Source organism: Electrona antarctica, assembly GCF_951216825.1.
Source record: "Electrona antarctica genome assembly, chromosome: 8".
NCBI classification, from domain to species: domain Eukaryota; kingdom Metazoa; phylum Chordata; class Actinopteri; order Myctophiformes; family Myctophidae; genus Electrona; species Electrona antarctica.
The window spans coordinates 27,461,207-27,487,033 of record NC_136789.1 but is presented as its reverse complement, the minus strand read 5'-3'; the positions used below and the strand labels follow the sequence as shown (position 1 = coordinate 27,487,033).

Genomic DNA, 25,827 nt, shown 5'->3' with positions numbered 1-25,827 from the left:
CACCATGTAATATAGGAGCACATAACAGCAAGATAAATGAAGATGCTGGTATGAACAGTAACATACTATAAACACAATTTAACAGCTTGATTTGGAGAAAGCAAGTTATCTGAATGGTTCTGCTTGAACTCACAACAGAATATGCATTATAATAGATCACATTTTTGTCAATACCAGCTTTACTCAAGCAATCTAAACGTTTTGCCACCATGTCTGTAGGAAAAGCTCACTGTGCCCTTTTGATTTAGTTGCGAAAGGATCCCTGCATAACTGTGTACTGTGTGCATAACTTGAACAGAATAAATGGCTCAAATGCAGAATAAATATTGGCATGAAAAGGGATGAAAACCACAGAATGAAGGTATATTTAGAATGGATCAAAAATATGTGATTCATTTGTGGTTAACAATGGACAATCATGCGATTAATCACGATTCAATATTTTTAATTGATTGACAGCCCTAGTATAAATATATATTTTAGGGGTTAAGTCAACTTATATTTTAATAGATTTAGTTATATAAATCAGTTCCAGACACACATGAACGCATGCATGTTGTCATCTATTTCAATTAAACAAACTCACATCATTGTTTGCTATGCAACTTACTTGTGGAGCAGTATGCCTACTGCAATAGGACTATAACGGTGATCTGTTCTAAATTCTAGTACTTACTGACTGAATTACACCTCAGTAGTACAGCTATAGACCAAGCAATTGCAAATGAGCCACCATCATCACACACTACTGTTCCATACAGACAGCTCACAGAGGGTGATGGGCCATCAATTCACACTAGGCCTAATGTTCCATACAGACAGCTCACAGAGGGGGGTGGACCATCAATTCACACTAGGCCTACTGTTCCATACAGACAGCTCACAGAGGGGGATGGACCATCAATTCACACTAGGCCTACTGTTCCATACAGACAGCTCACAGAGGGTGATGGCCGGGCCATCAATTCACACTAGGCCTACTGTTCCATACAGACAGCTCACAGAGGGGGATGGACCATCAATTCACACTAGGCCTACTGTTCCATACAGACAGCTCACAGAGGGTGATGGACCATCAATTCACACTAGGCCTACTGTTCCATACAGACAGCTCACAGAGGGTGATGGACCATCAATTCACACTAGGCCTACTGTTCCATACAGACAGCTCACAGAGGGTGATGGACCATCAATTCACACTAGGCCTACTGTTCCATACAGACAGCTCACAGAGGGTGATGGACCATCATCACACTGGACACAGGCTGTCAACAGAACCATCAGATCCCTACACCAATCATAGGCTACTGTGTTTCGTCATTAAAAAGTTTCAATGTAGCATCCACCCCTGTATGTGATTTACACACAGTTGAATAAAGTGTAGTTCTTAACAATATAGTGTACATTACAGCATAGGCTATTACATAATGTTGTAAACTACTTCTCAAGCTTAACAAGCGACCACCAGAGAAAACCAATACTCCATCTGTACCCGCCTCAATTAACACAGATGCTGTGTTGTATGTAATATTGAGCTTTGTATGTTTTCCTTCCATTCACAATATTCCCCTCACCAAGCTCACCCACAAACATCCAAACCACCGTTTCACCATCTAGCTCTCCAGAAAACAGTACATTTTATGAATGCTGCAGAAGTTACAGTAGGAATAGACTTGAACAGGTTTTAGAACAGGATAAAAAGTGAGTAGTATAGCTCATAGTTTATCATGAAAGATTGTCCATATGCACCATTTTCCATATTGAACATCGGTCATACAGGAGCATGATGTTAGTTCAAGGTTCAGAAAAGTTTGCTCAACAATCTTTGTTGAGCTAATGTTACCAAAATGTGTTCCTGGATTGGATGGTATCGGCTATAACAACGAATGGGGGTTCCAGAGGTTAATATAACATTTTTGATGTTGTGAAAATAGCCAAACTACAAGCTCACAGCACCTCACACTGCACACTGTTGTGGGCTTGTAGATCTGCTATTTTCACAATGTTTGCCTCTTTCGTAAACACTGTTTGGCGATTTGTTAATAAAAATAGATATATATGGATGTAGAATCAGATAGATTAATATGTTAAATATTAAGCTTACAAAGCAATCTCACCAGTTTATTTCTAGAGGGTTGCATAGAGCATGCCTGGGGGAGGAGGGAGGAGTGGAGCACATTTACAAGTTGTTAGGTTGTGATTGGTTGATAGATGGTTAATTGTTATCTTTGGCCTATCAATCCAAGCAGTTAGTGGCTCCACCTCAGGCTCTCTAGTATAAGAAGAGTTGGTCTTTGTCAGTTCTTCACAGCTGCTCCAGGAAATCAATCATTTCTGATCAGATCTGACTGTGGACTCCAGACTTCAGGTGAAGATGAACACTATCAACTTCAACTCTGCTCAACAGGAGGAACCCAAAGACCATGGTATGTTACATTTCACCTGTCACATTTTGATAATTAAAACATAGTACATAGTATTCTCAATATGCATTGTATTCTGAATCTTCCACTGTTTCATTGTAATTTTATTGAGATCTGTAATAAACATATCTTAGGCTATTATTTAATTTATCATTGTCATTATTATGTTATTAAGTTATTAAGTTTTTTGTCATTGTTATGAAGCTACTTGCACAGCAAAGTGAAATAATTTGCGTTGATTCATTTCGGTACAAGATGCACATTTAAGTCCACAGGTTCTGTCTTTCAACCTCTGAATGTTTTCTTTGTTTCCCTTTTTTATAGTTCCCAATCCAATGTTGCATCACCAGTCTGGCCTACCTGTCTTACCAACAGTAAATGAACATAGAAGCTTGGCTAAACTAAAACAGAACGACTGTGACCAGTGTGGACAACACTTCAATTACAAATCTCAACTAAAAAGCCACCAGAGAATTCACACTGGAGAGAAACCCTATGGATGTGATCATTGTGGACAACACTTTTCTCAAATGTCCAACCTTAAAACACACCAGAAAATTCACACTGGAGAGAAACCCCATGGATGTGATCAGTGTGGAAAACAATTTGCTCTAATGTCCAACCTTAAAAGACACCAGAAAATGCACACTGGAGAGAAACCATATGGATGTGATCAGTGTGGACAACACTTCTCTGGAATGTTCGACCTTAAGAGCCACCAGAGAATCCACACTGGAGAGAAACCCTATGGATGTGATCAGTGTGGACAACACTTCTCTCATATACAAAACCTTAAAAGCCACCAGAGAATTCACACTGGGGAGAAACCCTATGGATGTGATCAGTGTGGACAACACTTCTCTCAAATACACAACCTTAAAAGCCACCAGAGAATTCACACTGGGGAGAAACCCTATGGATGTGATCAGTGTGGACAAAACTTCTCTAGAATGTCCAGCCTTAAAAGCCACCATATAATTCACACTGGAGAGAAACCCTTTGGATGTGATCAGTGTGGACAACACTTCTCTGAAATGTCCCGTCTTGAAAAGCACCAGAGAATTCACACGGGAGAGAAACGCTATGTGTGTGATCATTGTGGACAACACTTTTCTCAAATGTCCCACCTTAAAAGCCACCAGAAAATCCACACTGGTGAGAAACCCCATGGATGTGATCAGTGTGGAAAACAATTTGCTCAAATGTCCAACCTTAAAAGACACCAGAAAATCCACACTGGAGAGAAACCCCATGGATGTGATCAGTGTGGAAAACACTTTTCTCAAATGTCCCACCTTAAAACACACCAGAAAATGCACACTGGAGAGAAACCCCGAGGGGAAAAGCTTTCAGTTGCTCAAATGATGTAGACGTTCATATGGTTGTACACAATGGATTAAAACGGTTCCCTTGTGTTCAATGTGGAAATAGTTTTACTACTTCAAGCAAACTGAAAATGCCATGTGCCATGTACACATACCATATACATAGGTTTAGTGTGAACAGTATTCATGAACAATCTGATAAAATTGAGGCAGATAAATATCAGCACATCTACATAAAAGTGTTGCATGATGATTTTTCTTTGAATGTGTTGATTATTTGCAAGTATACTTAGCATAAATAATGGTTGTGCGGTCACAAATAAGGTCCAGAGGTGTTTTCTATATTTCTGTTTTTGTTTTTGTTTTAGTAATGTCTGTTGTAATTCCAGTCAATCACATGAAATACCGTTTGGAAGGCACCATGTAATACAGACACCATGTAATATATGAGCACATAACAGCAAGATAAATGAATATGCTGGTATGAACAATAACATACTATAAACACAATTTAACCGCTTGATTTGGACCAATCAGATTAGGTTTATATATGTGATTGTCAGATCTATCTGAGTGGTTCTGCTTGAACTCACAACAGAATATGCATTATAATAGATCACATTTTGGTCAATACCAGCTTTAATCAAGCAATCTAAACGTTTTGCCACCATGTCTGTAGGAAAAGCTCACTGTGCCCTTTTGATTTTGTTGCGAAAGGATCCCTGCATAACTGTGTGAAGACATAATCACTGCAACTGTGTGAAGAGAACATAACATGTGTGCCAAAAATAAAGACAACAAAACAATAAGATATTGTCCCTTCACTACACCAGGTTGTATTGTTCTGAAGGAATTTGGAGCAACCATGTACATGACAGCAGGACATGCAGTGACCTTTACAGAAAAGGTTTAAATGTGGTTTGCCAGGTGCATGATTTAAACTTCAAATGTTTAAATACAAAAAATCACATCTGTGAACTGAGTGGCGAGCCGGAACCGAGCCGGTGTGGTTATTCCAGTCGACCACTTGACATACATTTTGGAAGGCAATAAGACACCATGTAATATAGGAGCACATAACAGTTCACTCAAATGCAGAATAAATATTGATATGAAAAGGGTTGAAAACCACTGAATGAAGGTATATTTAGAATGGATCAAAAATATGTGATTCATTTGTGATTAACAATGGACAATCATGCGATTAATCACAATTCAATATTTTTAATTGATTGACAGCCCTAGTATAAAGATATATTTTAGGGGTTAAGTCAACTTATATTTTAATATATTTAGTTATATATATCAGTTCCAGACACACATGAACGCATGCATGTTGTATTCTATTTCAATTAAACAAACACATCATTGTTTGCTATGCAACAGGTTGTGGAGCAGTATGCATATTGAGGACATTATTGTAATGAATGGTAGGCCTACTGCAATAGGACTATAACGGTGAGCTGTCGTTCTAAATTCTAGTACTTACTGACTGAATTACACCTCAGTAGTAAAGCTATAGACCAAGCAATTGCAAATGAGCCACCATCATCACACACTACTGTTCCATACAGACAGCTCACAGAGGGTGATGGGCCATCAATTCACACTAGGCCTACTGTTCCATACAGACAGCTCACAGAGGGTGATGGACCATCAATTCACACTAGGCCTACTGTTCCATACAGACAGCTCACAGAGGGTGATGGACCATCAATTCACACTAGGCCTACTGTTCCATACAGACAGCTCACAGAGGGTGATGGGCCATCAATTCACACTAGGCCTACTGTTCCATACAGACAGCTCACAGAGGGGGATGGACCATCAATTCACCTAGGCCTACTGTTCCATACAGACAGCTCACAGAGGGTGATGGACCATCATCACACATCATCACACTGGACACAGGCTGTCAACAGAACCATCAGATCCCTACACCAATCATAGGCTACTGTGTTTCGTCATTAAAAAGTTTCAATGTAGCATCCACCCCTGTATGTGATTTACACACAGTTGAATAAAGTGTAGTTCTTAACAATATAGTGTACATTACAGCATAGGCTATTACATAATGTTGTAAACTACTTCTCAAGCTTAACAAGCGACCACCAGAGAAAACCAATACTCCATCTGTACCCGCCTCAATTAACACAGCTGCTGTGTTGTATGTAATATTGAGCTTTGTATGTTTTCCTTCCATTCACAATATTCCCCTCACCAAGCTCACCCACAAACATCCAAACCACCGTTTCACCATCTAGCTCTCCAGAAAACAGTACATTTTATGAATGCTGCAGAAGTTACAGTAGGAATAGACTTGAACAGGTTTTAGAACAGGATAAACAGTGAGTAGTATAGCTCATAGTTTATCATGAAAGATTGTCCATATGCACCATTTTCCATATTGAACATCAGTCATGCAGGAGCATGATGTTAGTTCAAGGTTCAGAAAAGTGCTCAACAATCTTTGTTGAGCTAATGTTACCAAAATGTGTTCCTGGATTGGATGGTATCGGCTATAACAACGAATGGGGGTTCAGAGGTTAATATAACATGTTTGATGTTGTGAAAATAGCCAAACTACAAGCTCACAGCACCTCACACTGCACACTGTTGTGGGCTTGTAGATCTGCTATTTTCACAATGTTTACCTCTTTCGTACACACGTTTGTTTGACGATTTGTTATTAAAAATGTCTTAGATGTCATTACATTGTCACTATAGAAGTGTGCACATACCCTACATAGGTGTAAAGTTATCAATAAAATAGGCTACTGTCAAATTCAGAAAATTAGAATACTTTACAAGTCTAGATGTGAAGGCGTGTGTACTATTTATGAAGACTGTTTGTATATAAATTGGTGTCTTGGAAAACAAATAACTGGTAGACTAAATGTATTTATTGTGATGTATCTGTGGTTTGTAGGAGTGCTGTGCGTTCATGTGTTTCACAATGTAGACAGTAACATAAAATATAGAGTCAATAGTAGACTTTGGTATATTAAAGCATTTAATATATAGCATTTTGCAAGATAAAGCATTTAATATATAGCATTTTGCAAGATAAATTAAGATATAATGAGCAATTGTCACAGTCTGTCTCTCCCTCAGTCTGTGACTCCACACTGGCCACTCCCATATCCCATTCCAGCACACCCAGTTCCATTTACACACCTGTCTTCAACTACCTCATCAGCCCAGCAGTGAACACTTCTCCAATCAACCTGCTCCCTATAAAACTGGACTCAGTGCAAACACTCATTGTCAGTTCATAACCTGGTGTCATTGATGTCCTGCTTGTTTCCTGTTTTGACTACTTTGGCATTTTGCTGTTGCCTGATTCCTGCCTGCATCTTCAGTGTAAGAATACTTTATTATTCTACTCTTGTTTGTTGTGACTTTGCAATTGGGTTCAACTCTGTCTGCATCCGTGACAGCAATAGGTTCTGTTGTTACTGAAGAAATATGGCTCTGCTTCAATTACTACTACTTCAATTACTTAATATTCAATTAAATTATTCAATATTGTTAGACTGTACATATTTTACCCTGATCCTCACTGTAGGATCCTGTTGATACTGAAAAATGCATGTTATTAATACTATGTACATATGTCCATGCATATGTAATGAATATAGAATCAGATAGATTCATATGTTAAATATGAAGCTTACAAAGCAATCTCACCAGTTTATTTCTAGAGGGTTGCATAGAGCATGCCTGGGGGAGGAGGGAGGAGTGGAGCACATTTACAAGTTGTTAGGTTGTGATTGGTTGATAGATGGTTAATTGTTCTCTTTGGCCTATCAATCCAAGCAGTTAGTGGCTCCACCTCAGGCTCTCTAGTATAAGAAGAGTTGGTCTTTGTCAGTTCTTCACAACTGCTCCAGGAAATCAATCATTTCTGATCAGATCTGACTGTGGACTCCAGACTTCAGGTGAAGATGAACACTATCAACTTCAACTCTGCTCAACAGGAGGAACCCAAAGACCATGGTATGTTACATTTCACCTGTCACATTTTGATAATTAAAACATAGTATTCTCTATGCATTGGATTCTGAATCTTCCACTGTTTCATTGTAATTTGATTGAGATCTGTAATAAACATATATTAGGCTATTATTTAATTTATCATTGTCATTATTATGTTCAAGTTTTTTGTCATTGTTATGAAGCTACTTGCACAGCAAAGTGAAATAATTTGCGTTGATTCATTTCGGTACAAGATGCACAGGTTCTGTCTTTCAACCTCTCAATGTTTTCTTTGTTTCCCTTTTATATTAGTTCCCAATCCAATGTTGCATCACCAGTCTGGCCTACCTGTCTTACCAACAGTAAATGAACATATAAGCTTGGCTAAACTAAAACCGAACGACTGTGACCAGTGTGGACAACACTTCAAGTACAAATCTCACCTAAAAAGCCACCAGAGAATTCACACTGGAGAGAAACCCTATGGATGTGATCAGTGTGGACAACACTTCTCTCAAAAGGCCAGCCTTAAAATCCACCAGAAAATCCACGCAGGAGAGAAACCCTATGGGTGTGATCAGTGTGGAAAACACTTCTCTAGAATGTCTGGCCTTAAAATGCATCAGAGAATTCACACTGGGGAGAAACCATATGGATGTGATCAGTGTGGACAACACTTCTCTCAAATACACAACCTTAAAAGCCACCAGAGAATTCACACTGGGGAGAAACCCTATGGATGTGATCAGTGTGGACAAAACTTCTCTCAAATACACAACCTTAAAAGCCACCAGAGAATTCACACTGGGGAGAAACCCTATGGATGTGATCAGTGTGGACAAAACTTCTCTCGAATGTCCAGCCTTAAAGAGCACCAAAGAATTCACACTGGAGAGAAACCCTATGGATGTGGTCAGTGTGGACAACGCTTTTCTAAAATGTCCAGCCTTAAAAGCCACCAAATCATTCACACTGGAGAGAAACCCTTTGGATGTGATCAGTGTGGGCAACACTTCTCTGAAATGTCCCGTCTTAAAAAGCACCAGAGAATTCACACGGGAGAGAAACCCTATGGGTGTGATCATTGTGGACAACACTTTTCTCAAATGGTCAACCTTAAAAGCCACCAGAAAATCCACACTGGAGAGAAACCCCATGGATGTGATCAGTGTGGAAAACAATTTGCTCTAATGTCCAACCTTAAAAGCCACCAGAAAATCCACACTGGAGAGAAACCCCATGGATGTGATCATTGTGGAAAACACTTTTCTCATATGTCCAACCGTAAAACACACCAGAAAATCCACACTGGAGAGAAACCCCATGGATGTGATCAGTGTGGAAAACAATTTTCTCTAATGTCCAACCTTAAAACACACCAGAAAATTCACACTGGAGAGAAACCCTGAGGGGAAAGTTCAAATGATGTAGACGTTCATATGGTTGTACACAATGGATTAAAACGGTTCCCTTGTGTTCAATGTGGAAATAGTTTTACTACTTCAAGCAAACTGAAAATGCCATGTGCCATGTACACATACCATATACATAGGTTTAGTGGGAACAGTATTCATGAACAATCTGATAAAATTGAGGCAGATAAATATCAGCACATCTACATAAAAGTGTTGCATGATGATTTTTTCTTTGAATGTGTTGATTATTTGCAGGTATACTTAGCATAAATAATGGTTGTGCGGTCACAAATAAGGTCCAGAGGTGTTTTCTATGTTTTTGTTTTTTTGTTTTAGTAATGTCTGTTGTAATTCCAGTCAATCACATGAAATACCGTTTGGAAGGCACCATGTAATACAGACACCATGTAATATAGGAGCACATAACAGCAAGATAAATGAATATGCTGGTATGAACAATAACATACTATAAACACAACTTAACAGCTTGATTTGGACCAATCAGATTAGGTTTCTATATGTGATTGTCAGATCTATCTGAGTGGTTCTGCTTGAACTCACAACAGAATATGCATTATAATAGATCACATTTTGGTCAATACCAGCTTTAATCAAGCAATCTAAACGTTTTGCCACCATGTCTGTAGGAAAAGCTCACTGTGCCCTTTTGATTTTGTTGCGAAAGGATCCCTGCATAACTGTGTGAAGACATAATCACTGCAACTGTGTGAAGAGAACATAACATGTGTGCCAAAAATAAAGACAACAAAACAATAAGATATTGTCCCTTCACTACACCAGGTTGTATTGTTCTGAAGGAATTTGGAGCAACCATGTACATGACAGCAGGACATGCAGTGACCTTTACAGAAAAGGTTTAAATGTGGTTTGCCAGGTGCATGATTTAAACTTCAAATGTTTAAATACAAAAAATCACATCTGTGAACTGAGTGGCGAGCCGGAACCGAGCCGGTGTGGTTATTCCAGTCGACCACTTGACATACATTTTGGAAGGCAATAAGACACCATGTAATATAGGAGCACATAACAGTTCACTCAAATGCAGAATAAATATTGATATGAAAAGGGTTGAAAACCACTGAATGAAGGTATATTTAGAATGGATCAAAAATATGTGATTCATTTGTGATTAACAATGGACAATCATGCGATTAATCACAATTCAATATTTTTAATTGATTGACAGCCCTAGTATAAAGATATATTTTAGGGGTTAAGTCAACTTATATTTTAATATATTTAGTTATATATATCAGTTCCAGACACACATGAACGCATGCATGTTGTATTCTATTTCAATTAAACAAACACATCATTGTTTGCTATGCAACAGGTTGTGGAGCAGTATGCATATTGAGGACATTATTGTAATGAATGGTAGGCCTACTGCAATAGGACTATAACGGTGAGCTGTCGTTCTAAATTCTAGTACTTACTGACTGAATTACACCTCAGTAGTAAAGCTATAGACCAAGCAATTGCAAATGAGCCACCATCATCACACACTACTGTTCCATACAGACAGCTCACAGAGGGTGATGGGCCATCAATTCACACTAGGCCTACTGTTCCATACAGACAGCTCACAGAGGGTGATGGACCATCAATTCACACTAGGCCTACTGTTCCATACAGACAGCTCACAGAGGGTGATGGACCATCAATTCACACTAGGCCTACTGTTCCATACAGACAGCTCACAGAGGGTGATGGGCCATCAATTCACACTAGGCCTACTGTTCCATACAGACAGCTCACAGAGGGGGATGGACCATCAATTCACCTAGGCCTACTGTTCCATACAGACAGCTCACAGAGGGTGATGGACCATCATCACACATCATCACACTGGACACAGGCTGTCAACAGAACCATCAGATCCCTACACCAATCATAGGCTACTGTGTTTCGTCATTAAAAAGTTTCAATGTAGCATCCACCCCTGTATGTGATTTACACACAGTTGAATAAAGTGTAGTTCTTAACAATATAGTGTACATTACAGCATAGGCTATTACATAATGTTGTAAACTACTTCTCAAGCTTAACAAGCGACCACCAGATAAAACCAATACTCCATCTGTACCCGCCTCAATTAACACAGATGCTGTGTTGTATGTAATATTGAGCTTTGTATGTTTTCCTTCCATTCACAATATTCCCCTCACCAAGCTCACCCACAAACATCCAAACCACCGTTTCACCATCTAGCTCTCCAGAAAACAGTACATTTTATGAATGCTGCAGAAGTTACAGTAGGAATAGACTTGAACAGGTTTTAGAACAGGATAAACAGTGAGTAGTATAGCTCATAGTTTATCATGAAAGATTGTCCATATGCACCATTTTCCATATTGAACATCAGTCATGCAGGAGCATGATGTTAGTTCAAGGTTCAGAAAAGTGCTCAACAATCTTTGTTGAGCTAATGTTACCAAAATGTGTTCCTGGATTGGATGGTATCGGCTATAACAACGAATGGGGGTTCAGAGGTTAATATAACATGTTTGATGTTGTGAAAATAGCCAAACTACAAGCTCACAGCACCTCACACTGCACACTGTTGTGGGCTTGTAGATCTGCTATTTTCACAATGTTTACCTCTTTCGTACACACGTTTGTTTGACGATTTGTTATTAAAAATGTCTTAGATGTCATTACATTGTCACTATAGAAGTGTGCACATACCCTACATAGGTGTAAAGTTATCAATAAAATAGGCTACTGTCAAATTCAGAAAATTAGAATACTTTACAAGTCTAGATGTGAAGGCGTGTGTACTATTTATGAAGACTGTTTGTATATAAATTGGTGTCTTGGAAAACAAATAACTGGTAGACTAAATGTATTTATTGTGATGTATCTGTGGTTTGTAGGAGTGCTGTGCGTTCATGTGTTTCACAATGTAGACAGTAACATAAAATATAGAGTCAATAGTAGACTTTGGTATATTAAAGCATTTAATATATAGCATTTAGCAAGATAAAGCATTTAATATATAGCATTTTGCAAGATAAATTAAGATATAATGAGCAATTGTCACAGTCTGTCTCTCCCTCAGTCTGTGACTCCACACTGGCCACTCCCATATCCCATTCCAGCACACCCAGTTCCATTTACACACCTGTCTTCAACTACCTCATCAGCCCAGCAGTGAACACTTCTCCAATCAACCTGCTCCCTATAAAACTGGACTCAGTGCAAACACTCATTGTCAGTTCATAACCTGGTGTCATTGATGTCCTGCTTGTTTCCTGTTTTGACTACTTTGGCATTTTGCTGTTGCCTGATTCCTGCCTGCATCTTCAGTGTAAGAATACTTTATTATTCTACTCTTGTTTGTTGTGACTTTGCAATTGGGTTCAACTCTGTCTGCATCCGTGACAGCAATAGGTTCTGTTGTTACTGAAGAAATATGGCTCTGCTTCAATTACTACTACTTCAATTACTTAATATTCAATTAAATTATTCAATATTGTTAGACTGTACATATTTTACCCTGATCCTCACTGTAGGATCCTGTTGATACTGAAAAATGCATGTTATTAATACTATGTACATATGTCCATGCATATGTAATGAATATAGAATCAGATAGATTCATATGTTAAATATGAAGCTTACAAAGCAATCTCACCAGTTTATTTCTAGAGGGTTGCATAGAGCATGCCTGGGGGAGGAGGGAGGAGTGGAGCACATTTACAAGTTGTTAGGTTGTGATTGGTTGATAGATGGTTAATTGTTCTCTTTGGCCTATCAATCCAAGCAGTTAGTGGCTCCACCTCAGGCTCTCTAGTATAAGAAGAGTTGGTCTTTGTCAGTTCTTCACAACTGCTCCAGGAAATCAATCATTTCTGATCAGATCTGACTGTGGACTCCAGACTTCAGGTGAAGATGAACACTATCAACTTCAACTCTGCTCAACAGGAGGAACCCAAAGACCATGGTATGTTACATTTCACCTGTCACATTTTGATAATTAAAACATAGTATTCTCTATGCATTGGATTCTGAATCTTCCACTGTTTCATTGTAATTTGATTGAGATCTGTAATAAACATATATTAGGCTATTATTTAATTTATCATTGTCATTATTATGTTCAAGTTTTTTGTCATTGTTATGAAGCTACTTGCACAGCAAAGTGAAATAATTTGCGTTGATTCATTTCGGTACAAGATGCACAGGTTCTGTCTTTCAACCTCTCAATGTTTTCTTTGTTTCCCTTTTATATTAGTTCCCAATCCAATGTTGCATCACCAGTCTGGCCTACCTGTCTTACCAACAGTAAATGAACATATAAGCTTGGCTAAACTAAAACCGAACGACTGTGACCAGTGTGGACAACACTTCAAGTACAAATCTCACCTAAAAAGCCACCAGAGAATTCACACTGGAGAGAAACCCTATGGATGTGATCAGTGTGGACAACACTTCTCTCAAAAGGCCAGCCTTAAAATCCACCAGAAAATCCACGCAGGAGAGAAACCCTATGGGTGTGATCAGTGTGGAAAACACTTCTCTAGAATGTCTGGCCTTAAAATGCATCAGAGAATTCACACTGGGGAGAAACCATATGGATGTGATCAGTGTGGACAACACTTCTCTCAAATACACAACCTTAAAAGCCACCAGAGAATTCACACTGGGGAGAAACCCTATGGATGTGATCAGTGTGGACAAAACTTCTCTCAAATACACAACCTTAAAAGCCACCAGAGAATTCACACTGGGGAGAAACCCTATGGATGTGATCAGTGTGGACAAAACTTCTCTCGAATGTCCAGCCTTAAAGAGCACCAAAGAATTCACACTGGAGAGAAACCCTATGGATGTGGTCAGTGTGGACAACGCTTTTCTAAAATGTCCAGCCTTAAAAGCCACCAAATCATTCACACTGGAGAGAAACCCTTTGGATGTGATCAGTGTGGACAACACTTCTCTGAAATGTCCCGTCTTAAAAAGCACCAGAGAATTCACACGGGAGAGAAACCCTATGGGTGTGATCATTGTGGACAACACTTTTCTCAAATGGTCAACCTTAAAAGCCACCAGAAAATCCACACTGGAGAGAAACCCCATGGATGTGATCAGTGTGGAAAACAATTTGCTCTAATGTCCAACCTTAAAAGCCACCAGAAAATCCACACTGGAGAGAAACCCCATGGATGTGATCATTGTGGAAAACACTTTTCTCATATGTCCAACCTTAAAACACACCAGAAAATCCACACTGGAGAGAAACCCCATGGATGTGATCAGTGTGGAAAACAATTTTCTCTAATGTCCAACCTTAAAACACACCAGAAAATTCACACTGGAGAGAAACCCTGAGGGGAAAGTTCAAATGATGTAGACGTTCATATGGTTGTACACAATGGATTAAAACGGTTCCCTTGTGTTCAATGTGGAAATAGTTTTACTACTTCAAGCAAACTGAAAATGCCATGTGCCATGTACACATACCATATACATAGGTTTAGTGGGAACAGTATTCATGAACAATCTGATAAAATTGAGGCAGATAAATATCAGCACATCTACATAAAAGTGTTGCATGATGATTTTTTCTTTGAATGTGTTGATTATTTGCAGGTATACTTAGCATAAATAATGGTTGTGCGGTCACAAATAAGGTCCAGAGGTGTTTTCTATGTTTTTGTTTTTTTGTTTTAGTAATGTCTGTTGTAATTCCAGTCAATCACATGAAATACCGTTTGGAAGGCACCATGTAATACAGACACCATGTAATATAGGAGCACATAACAGCAAGATAAATGAATATGCTGGTATGAACAATAACATACTATAAACACAACTTAACAGCTTGATTTGGACCAATCAGATTAGGTTTCTATATGTGATTGTCAGATCTATCTGAGTGGTTCTGCTTGAACTCACAACAGAATATGCATTATAATAGATCACATTTTGGTCAATACCAGCTTTACTCAAGCAATCTAAACGTTTTGCCACCATGTCTGTAGGAAAAGCTCACTGTGCCCTTTTGATTTTGTTGCGAAAGGATCCCTGCATAACTGTGTGAAGACATAATCACTGCAACTGTGTGAAGAGAACATAACATGTGTGCCAAAAATAAAGACAACAAAACAATAAGATACTGTCCCTTCACTACACCAGGTTGTATTGTTCTGAAGGAATTTGGAGCAACCATGTACATGACAGCAGGACATGCGGTGACCTTTACAGAAAAGGTTTAAATGTGGTTTGCCAGGTGCATGATTTAAACTTCAAATGTTTAAATACAAAAAATCACATCTGTGAACTGAGTGGTGAGCCGGAACCGAGCCGGTGTGGTTATTCCAGTCGACCACTTGACATACATTTTGGAAGGCAATAAGACACCATGTAATATAGGAGCAAATAACAGTTCACTCAAATGCAGAATAAATATTGATATGAAAAGGGTTGAAAACCACTGAATGAAGGTATATTTAGAATGGATCAAAAATATGTGATTCATTTGTGATTAACAATGGACAATCATGCGATTAATCACGATTCAATATTTTTAATTGATTGACAGCCCTAGTATACAGATATATTTTAGGGGTTAAGTCAACTTATATTTTAATATATTTAGTTATATATTTATCAGTTCCAGACACACATGAACGCACCCAGGGTGCCAGCCCGATTCCGGCGAGCCGCCCCACGTCCGAAGCATCCTCCCTACTATAGAGTCTGCTGACCATATAAGGATCGAGTTCCTCCCTCTGGGGGTCAAAAAATCTTAGGTTTCGTTTTTTGCTAGGTGGCCAAGCCTTCAACCAATCAGGATAAAGAGGGGCCTTCCGCCAATCATGATCGACCTTGGTGTGTGTGCTGTTGGCCTGCCGCGTGTCCCCCCACTGTAGTGCGTGTGCATGTGCACATCTTGTTACCGGGGCAGACCGGGGGGTTTTCCAAATCACCCAAATCGCTGAATGCTCCTTTAAACGGTTTGAGAATCACTGCTAGAGCCGTAAAAATCTTGGCCCTGGCATGTCTTTTCAAATGGGGGGTCCGCAGGCTAATTAGTGTCAATTTGGGGGTCCTTGACATGAAAAAGTTTGGGAACCACTGGAATACAGCATCAGTGACGACAGAAAATGTGTGAGGAGGAAGCAATTGGCCTAATTACTGGTAAAAAGCGAGAAAAATAATAAGCGTGACGAGTTGTGAGTGAGAATGTGTTTAATGAGAATCCTAAATACATTTCATAATGTCACTATATAGTACTGTAAATATGTGTTATTTATACATCCAGGGGAAAGTGGGGTCTCCACCACTTCTGTTATGAAAAGAAAAACAATTACAATAAACTATATGAATAAATAGATGCAGGAAAGCAGATTGTTTTTGAATACCAAAAGAATAAAGTTTATTTCAATACAATGTAGAAATCACCTAGCTTGCTGAGATTATATCGTATTTGGAATATATTCCAACATTGACGAGCTACACTTTCCTAACATGAAACAAATCTTTTTGTATCTTTTACATTTTAAGTGGGAAAGAAAAGGCAGCCAAGTGTAATACAAGTAAGACGCGGGAAGCGAACAAAGCTGTTGTGGCAGTCTGACACACACACACACACACCTGTATCGTTCCAATTTCAGTTGCCCTCTGGTGGCGGGCGGTTGGTGTTACAGCGTGACACACAGACACACAGTTTTGGCCAGCTTCTATAGTTAGTGCTCACTTCGCAATTAGGTATACACGAGGTAATACATCAAATGCATGGGGGGGGGGGGGGGGGGGGGAATCACACTTGTATGAAGTGAGGGGCGCTCTTATCATCATCATACATCACATTCCGTGCTCACCCAATCAAATCATCACAAATGTCATTCCGGCCAATCACTGTTGGCGTCTTCACTTTTCTGCCGTCACTTTTATCCTCAATGTGTACTTTGCTCAGCCAATCAAATCATCGTTATGGGGTGATCAGCCAATCATCAGCCAATGTTTGTGTTCACACAAACACACAAAGCTGGGCTTATTTAGGATCCTAGTAGGATCATCATAGGTAAACCAAGAACCTGTCATCAGTCTAAACAGCATAATATCCAGTGGTGTGCACAGATAGACACTAGGGGGTGCTAGAGCACCACCTGCCCTTGCCCTTGACAGCAATGTGCCCTTTTGAAAAAAAACTAAAACTTTTATTTTGCTGTACAGTGTACAGTATATGTGGACCATGGTGACATTGATCAATTCTTGATAAAAAAATAGTTTCTAAATATTATTACTGACCCAAAATCTATAAATGTCACACTATTAAGGCAACCAGCCGGTTCCACGCGCTGCACAAGGTGCCCTTTTTTCACTTGAGCACCTGCCCCTCTAAATGTCTGTGCACGCCACTGATAATATCCCCCCCAAAAAAAATCACACCTGTGTGAAGTGAGGGGCCCTCTTATCATTGTACATCATCTCATTCCGGCCAATCACAATTTGCGTCATGTCATCATGACATAAAATAAACACTATGACGTAAAATGTTGTCAATGGGAATTTATTAATTTAATGTTTGTGTATACGACAAAGTGTGTGCACATACACCAAAAGCTGGACACAAGAGGGGCTAGCGCCCCTCAAAAATAAATAAGCTGTACTGTGCATTTAAACTATACAAACTATTTAATGTCAGGTCAATGAACCTGGTATCTGTCTGAATTACATTTGAACCTTTGCATAAGCCTGCAAGGTTGTGCTACGGGCTAAGGTGGAGTCTGAAGAGGTGAGATTAGAACATTTAACATGCCTTATTACCAGACAGCTCATGCAAATTGTTTCCATTAATAGCTTTAATGGAGGATTGACGGTTCAGGCAGCACTCCAGTCTCATTATCTTGATGGAAAATTACCAATTAAATATGATTTGATTTAATGGTCTCGACGACTCATTCTAGGTGAGCGTTTTTTTTCTTCTTCTTCAGAGCAGTGTGACTCAGTTTACTAATCGATAAATAATATTTGTATTATTATTTCCATTATTTCATTTCATTCTCATTAAAAGTTTCTCTTCCAGTGCGTATCACTGATGCCGGGTGGAACTAGTTTATGTCCCAATGAACCGTTACTTTTCAGAAAAAGAAAATCCAATGGATTACATTGGTTTCAATATTTAAAAAACCCACAGACAGACTTAAAGGTACGCTAAGTGATAGTTTTTGGTTAAAACAAAAAGTGTTTTGTTTAAAGGTTAAATCACTATATTCCGATGTGATCATTGCTATAGAGCGGTTGTTCAGTGTGGTGTTTAGTTCTGTCTATTCTGGTACAGTTACATTTTCAGGTAGGTGACAACATTTCAGCCAATCAGGAGCGATGGGAGTCAGGTTCGGCGGGGCCCGATCGTGCGGTTACCCCCCTGGCCCGGTACCAAGTTGTTCCACCAGTCGTGCGGTCACCCCCCTGGCCCGGTACCAAGTTGTTCCGCCGGTCACCCCCCTGGCCCGGTACCAAGTTGTTCTGCCGGTCACCCCCCTGGTCCGGTACCAAGTTGTTCCACCGGTCACCCCCCTGGTCCAGTACCAAGTTGTTTTGCCGGTCACCCCCCTGGCCCGGTACCAAGTTGTTCTGCCGGTCACCCCCCTGGCCCGGTACCAAGTTGTTCTGCCGGTCACCCCCCTTGCCCGGTTCCAAGTTGTTCTGCCGGTCACCCCCCTGGCCCGGTACCAAGTTGTTCTGCCGGTCACCCCCCTGGCCCGGTACCAAGTTGTTCTGCCGGTCACCCCCCTGGCCCGGTACCAAGTTGTTCCGCCAGTGGTGACACTCAAGTGTGGAATTCAGAAGCAACAGCTACTGTAAACCGAGAGGGGGAAAGGGCAAAAAGATCGACAACTCAACTCAAAATAAACAGCTTGTATCAACAGATGTATCAACAGCTCTAAGTTTGTCACTTCAATCTGAATCTCTCTCTCTCTCTCTCTCTCTCTCTCTCTCTCTCTCTCTCTCTCTCTCTCTCTCTCTCTCTCTCTCTCTCTCTCTTCAAAGGAGCTTTATTGGCATGAGAAAACATACATTTACATTGCCAAAGCAAAAGTGGAACAAACAATCAAGAAAATAAACGTTGTGTTACGTTAACACTTTGAGTAATACTATCTTGTGAAACTATACAAAGATTGTGCATTTTCTAGTTCTAGATAGTTGTACATCCTAATATAGGAGACGCTTTATACTTTTGAAGGTTGACAGCAGTATTTCAATGTTTTTGCATTAATTTGTATATAAACATTTCTCTCTCTCTCTCTCTCTCTCCCTCCCTCAGGAGCTGAAGCAAGACATCTCCAGTTTCCGTTACGAGGTCATGGGCATGATGAAGTCGGGCAAGCCCGTCCTGCAGGCGTCTGCCAACGCCTGCAGCGGGAGTTCCGGGGAGTCGAGCTTGGCGTACCCCAACTCCTCGCTCAAACTCCTCACCTCGCCACCCGCCGCCAGAGGCCAGGTCACGAAGAAAAGCAAACTCAGCCTGTTCACCATCAGCAAGGCTATCCTCAAGCAGGGAGGGGCCACCGCCTCGCCGCGGCCCCCCGAGCCCTTCAACAGGCTGGCTAACGGACTGGTGTCGCAGCCCTCGGAGGACGAGGGCTCCGGCGGCGATAAGTCTGCAGGCCAAAGGAAGAAAAGCTTCCCCAAAGACACCGGTGACTTCAGTCTTTACCAGAAACGCCCCTGTGGTGGGGGTGTCGGATCCGGAGCCGCAGGGGCCAACGCACCGGGGCAGTCCGGGAACGTTCACTCTTTATCTGGGGAAACGGATGAGTCCGGGCCCTCGGGGACACACGCGGCGCCAGACAAGAAGACACACGAAGCCAATAGGGCTAAAGAGGGCGAGAGACTGTCGGGCGGAGAGGCGGCGGAGGAGGGAGACGCTGTTGGATCACAAGAGACGTTGGAGGAGAAGGAGGAGGACGAGGACAGAGACAAGGACATTGAGGAGGAGGAAAAGGAGAGTTTTCTCCTTTGATGTATGAGCGCAGTGACCGCCGTGTGAATATGGACAGCAAAGGTGGCTCAGGACAACAACAAATTCTGTACAAGGAAACTGACAATCAAAGAGAGGATCATATAGGGAGAGCTGCTTGAGATATCAATCGTTTTGTTTAGTTTTTTTGTTGTTGGGGAGTCGTTTGTTTTGCTAAGAGTCTGGCTTTTTCCAGTTATTAATAAACTAATGATTGGCTTTTGAGGCTGATCTTTGAAGACTCAGGGAGCCTTTTGGTTTGGATGCAGGCTTGTGCATTCTAAATAGCACTGTATTACCAACAGAGATGTGACTCTCTCTGGTCCGATCCGCAATGGTCACTAGGTTACTGTCTCCTGGTCAATGGTCACTAGGTTACTGTCTTCTGGTCAATGGTCACTAGGTTACTGTCTTCTGGTCAATGGTCACTAGGTTACTGTCTTCTGGTCAGTAAGCCTATCTCACAGAATTTCCCCGCCCCCTTAATACGCCCCCTTTCGGGGTTAGTGGTGATAGCGTGATGTCACTCCATAGACGCTACATGTTAACAGAGGTAATTTAAGAAGTCTACAACTTTTGTTTTCTCAAGGTAAGGTTTGTTCTATCTGTTCGAGCTGATTTACCATCTTGTTTGCTTCATAATAATATTGGTCTGTCACATTTTTACATTAGAAAATGTACTTAGATTCTCCAGAGAAAAAAAATGTGTAAATGCTAATGTTAAATGACACCACTATTTACCGGAAGTGGGCATGGAAAACGGGCTGTGAGATAGGCCTGTTGCAGAGCTCTCTGGGTGCGATCCATCTAGAAGATACTAGTACTGCTACCGTGTGATATTGTCATGAATTATTATATCATTCCCGTCCCAACAACTGGAAAAGTGCAACTTGTGAGACTTGCTGCTTGCCATGTGGTTTTGTTCTTCTCTCCTCTTCATCTCCCTTACCTATACCTCCGTCCCTCTCCCACATATCTCTCTGTCTCTTTCCTCTGTATCCCTCCTCTCGCTGTAGGCTTGGCAATGAAGAGCAATGGATGCATCGTACTATGTTGTCAGATCCACATCCCTGCCTTACTTCTCTTTTCTGTCTGTGTCGTAGCACTTTTCACTGGCACACATTATCATTACTGCGTGTTGAAGTTTTGCCCGTGCAGCAATTTACCTGTAATAGTTTGTTCTATGCAAAAAAATAATGGGAACGTTATTCTCACATGCCTGACCGTATGTTCATACATTTATCGGGTTTGCTCATGATGAAACATCCTCTATAGTCTAGTGTATTATTAGCACAATGTGACCTGGCTTGAGTCTGTTGATTACTATGGGAGATATATACAGTAGCACTGTACGTCACGTCAACCACGATATTTCAGATATTTACGTTTAGTTACTTGTTCACATATGCTATGTATGTTATTTACATGATTATGTATGCTTGTTTGCTAGTCCACAGATGCAGAATATGTTATTTACATGATTATGTATGCTTGTTTGCTAGTCCACAGATGCAGAATATGTTATTTAGATTTAGAGGTATGTCGTCAGATTCTAGGTCTGATGTTTGCCTGGTATCCTATAGTTACTTTGTAGCATTCCATTGTTTTTTTGTTTTTATATTCGCACTCTATATTTACTCAACCTCTTACCCTGTAGTTTGTCGAATAGAGTTCATGCTGCCACTTATTCTGATCTTGCACTTTGTAAGTCGCTTTGGATAAGTGTCGGCTAAATGCCTGGATTGTTCTCATTCTAAATTCTAGGCCATATACTGTAGGTGCATGAAACTATCTGCCAATTTGGGACTGGTAGCCTTGTGACTTAATATGTGCCCTATTCTGGTGTTACAGGGCTAAGGACTCTTTGGTAGAGGTTTGGGTTGTGTACAGTAGTTACCTTGCCATGGTGTAACTTCAAAGGCGGGCAAGAAAAAAAGAATATTGATTATAAATTGATAATTCAAACTATGTTCCTCGTTGATAATTGAAAATATGCTCCTCATTGACTTACATTGTATGACTGAACTGCTCTGGAGGCTCTCTTTTATTCCGTAAATGAACACAAACTAAGCTGATTCTGATGGAACGCCACCTGGACTCTGTTCCCAGGCTTTTTCTTTTTCTTTTCTATTGATTATGCTATTTTTATTAGGAAGAAAACACACACTAGAACCGTGGATCTGGATCCGGAAATTAACAGGAATGTTAATTGTAATTAAAAACAAACTGACAAACTCCGGAGCTGTAGAATATTTAAGTCAATGAGGATCAATTTCTAATAAATAGAGCAATTATTTTTGTGTTATGCCCACCTTTGGAGTTACACATCATGGCAACGAAAACATTCGGCAAAAACCGCCTATGAAGCCTACAGGTCTACAAGCTCACAACGCGTGGTGAGCTTGCTATTTTCCTCTGAATGTTTTCCCCAGAATAGGGACACTAGAGGCTTTCTAGTGGTATTTCCATCACAAGGATCATTTTAGTTTAAGCTTTCTTACTTAAGCTATACTTACTTTTCTCCTTCTCCATTCGCTGGCCTGTATAGATGATGTTTATTATTCCAGGCAAAAGATGGGTGAAATATTCAAAAAGGAAGGAGCTCTGCACTTCATGTAGAACGAAGAGACAGCTGAAAGTCGCCGCTGGGAAACCTCAAAGTACAATGATTAAAGTGCTGTAATGTATTCACACCCACTCTCTCTTTTATTCGGACTCTTATCTTATCTATCACACACACACACACACACACACACACACACACACACACACAACATACTACATCCCACACACCTAATTTAATCTCTGCCATTTCTCTTATGTCACATAATTCTTCTGACAGTACACACAATGTTTCTGTCCATACGCGACTCCATAACATCTCTGCGTCCTCTCTGGTTCTTGGCTGCGTGGGTGCATGGATTCGGCGTTTGATTTACAGATGTTTAGAGTGTACAGTCCTTAGCCTTGGTCACAAATACAGTACCCCTCCTCACCCTCTATTTGGAGAGATTTCTCACTTGTCGCGTGTTCTTTGGTGCCATGATGGTGGGACTGCAGGATGCCTAGAGCAGTGGTTCCCAAACTTTGGACCCCCAAATCAACATTTATTAGGCCACAGACCCCCCATTTGAAAACATATGCCAGTGACCCCGATAAGGGAGGATTTTTACGGCTCTAGCAGTGATTCCGAAACATGTTAATTTCATGGACCCCCAGTTTCACACTGCTACGGACCCCCGGTTTAATGGCATTTCTATCTCTGGTACCCCAATTTATATTGTAAAACCGCTGTTAATTTAACTCTGAGAGTGTACAAATGGAACCAAATGCTCTCAGAGTTACAGACCCATATGGTCCATTTGGTTCCTAACTATCTCTAATCGAGCTATAGGGACCCCCTGGAACTCCCTCAAGTACCCCTAGGGGTCCCCGGACCCCACTTTGGGAACCACTGGCCTAGAGCAGGGGTTCTCAACCCGTGGGTCGCGACCCCTCGGGGGGTCGCCAAATTATTTTAGGGGGTCCCCAAATTATTTTCAAAAAAAAATATATATATATATATATATATTTTTTTTCACGATTTTTCAAAAATAGCAGACCTACAAGCTCGTAGCGCGCCACTCGGTGGCGCGCTATGAGCTTGTAGATCTGCTATTTTTCAATAGCTAAATTATAACAATGCTTAAAACACCAAAAGGGGTTCCCGCCCAAAATGGTTTAAGGTTATTGTAGCAGTCAATTTATATTGGGGGTCGGGAGGGGGCGGGGCGGGGGTCCCGAGACATTGCCAAAGCATTTCCGGGGGTCCCCGGCCAAAAACGTTGAGAACCCCTGGCCTAGAGCATTCTCAACAACCCTCTACCAACCTCATGAATCACTATCTACAATTCTACATCAGCACCCCCACGTGCAGCATATAAACTTAACTATGTAACTTGTGTCCAATCTGTATGGTAGAGTATTATCAATACAATATAACTTATACATTTGGGTGATTGTATTAACACGGAGCCCGCCAGAAACGTAGTAAGCGCAGAATTACTTTTGTCCGGCAGCCCCGCCAGAACCGTAGCCTACGGTTTCTAGGATTCATGTTCTTTAATCCATGTTTTGATCGGATCGAATCGTTAACTGCCGCTCGTTAGTATCACAGTGTAAGTGGGACAGTGGCCGCGGCCATTTTGAAGATGCGCGTGCTAGGGCATTAAGCAACTAGTCGACTAGTTTACTAGTCGACTAGTAAATCCACTAGTCGACCTTGTTGGTACTAGTTGACTAGTTGATAAGAAGAAAAAAAAATGTTTATTTATTATTTTTTTTCCCGATTTTGTAGGCCTCAAGATCAGGTAGATTATAGTTATAGTCACCATGTACACATTTTTTCAATGTACAAATATTTATTTCCAAAAAAAAAAAAAAAGTTTATTTTTGTAATTTATTTTATTTTTTACATAATAGGTAGTTAAACAACTAGTCGACTAGGCAACTAGTCAACTAGTAAAAATGACTAGAAGTGAATGCCCTAGCACGTGCATCCACTTGCGCTCTATGTGCTGCTTTCAATTAACCTGACTCCGCATGATGGGGCAGCAGAGAGTACACTGGGTTCCCCCCTCCTGCTCCCATCTGGGAACTCTCAGGCAGACTTGATGCTCCGGCCACCAAACGGCCTGGCCAATCAGCCGCAGCTAGAGGCGGGATCAAGGCATACACAGTGCTGCCTTGATCCCGCCTTGATCCCAGATGGGAGGAGGAGGGGGGGAACCCAGTGTACTCTCTGCTGTCCCATCTGGCGGAGTCAAGTTAGCTTTCAATGGCCTGTATCTCCAAATCGGCGCAATGAATGTTGTTTCTGGTGAAAACAAGGTTTTTCAACGGCCGACAGCAGGCGCTGTGATACTCGCATCGGGTTTTTCCTGCACCGAGCGAGAGAACAACAACCGGTCAAGACACCACACACAGCATTATGTCATCGTAACCCATAATCCCGGTTACGGATATTTGGCTCTTCAAAATGAGGGTTGCAAGTGGAAAACCTTGGCAATGCGCGATGAATCGATGAATTAATCCTGGCGGTCATTGTGTGTTAAAGGTCTCCCTGCTCTTCTATTGAGACATTTAGATTGTGCCAACGGTCATGTCTCACCTAGACGTTTGACCGGTTATCCCCTGAGCAAGCAGGCAGGTTCTATTAGTTCAATTATATATAAAAAATCACACCCGTGTGAACTGAGTGGTGTAAGGTCTTAGCCTGTCTGACGTAATGAAATCATGTCTGACGTAATGAAATCACACCCGGGTGAACAGGGTGAACATAGCAACCATGCTAATTTTTTCTGCACAAACAAAGCCAGTTGTATGAAATCACACCCGGGTGAACAGGGTGAACATAGCAACCATGCTCATTTTTTCTGCACAACAAAGCCAGTTGTAGGAGTGGTTTACACCACTCAAAAATAATCTGCACACACACCACAATGTAACAGTGTGTGTGTGTGTGTGTGTGTGTGTGTGTGTGTGTGTGTGTGTGTGTGTGTGTGTGTGGGGGGGGGGGGGGGGCTGGGTCGGCTCAAAGGATAAAGAATTGAAAAGCGCGTTCTCTGTTCTACAAGGTAGTAATTGCATTCACATGGTCTCCCGTGGCTAAATTAGTCCCCAATTTAGACTGACTACTGAAAGAAGGCCTG

General features: G+C 40.9%; 1 protein-coding gene across 1 annotated transcript in view; it reads left to right on the top strand.

Moving 5' to 3' along the window:
* The window catches only part of LOC306927541 (short transient receptor potential channel 4-like), a 110,115-nt gene extending 89,759 nt beyond the window's left edge, over window positions 1-20,356 (top strand). The window contains exon 15 of the mRNA XM_079507315.1: window positions 19,442-20,356. Coding sequence (XP_079363441.1) covers window positions 19,442-20,140 — 699 coding nt within the window. The 3' untranslated portion in view covers window positions 20,141-20,356. The remainder of the gene's footprint in view (window positions 1-19,441) is intronic.
* Window positions 20,357-25,827: the final 5,471 nt, after the last annotated feature.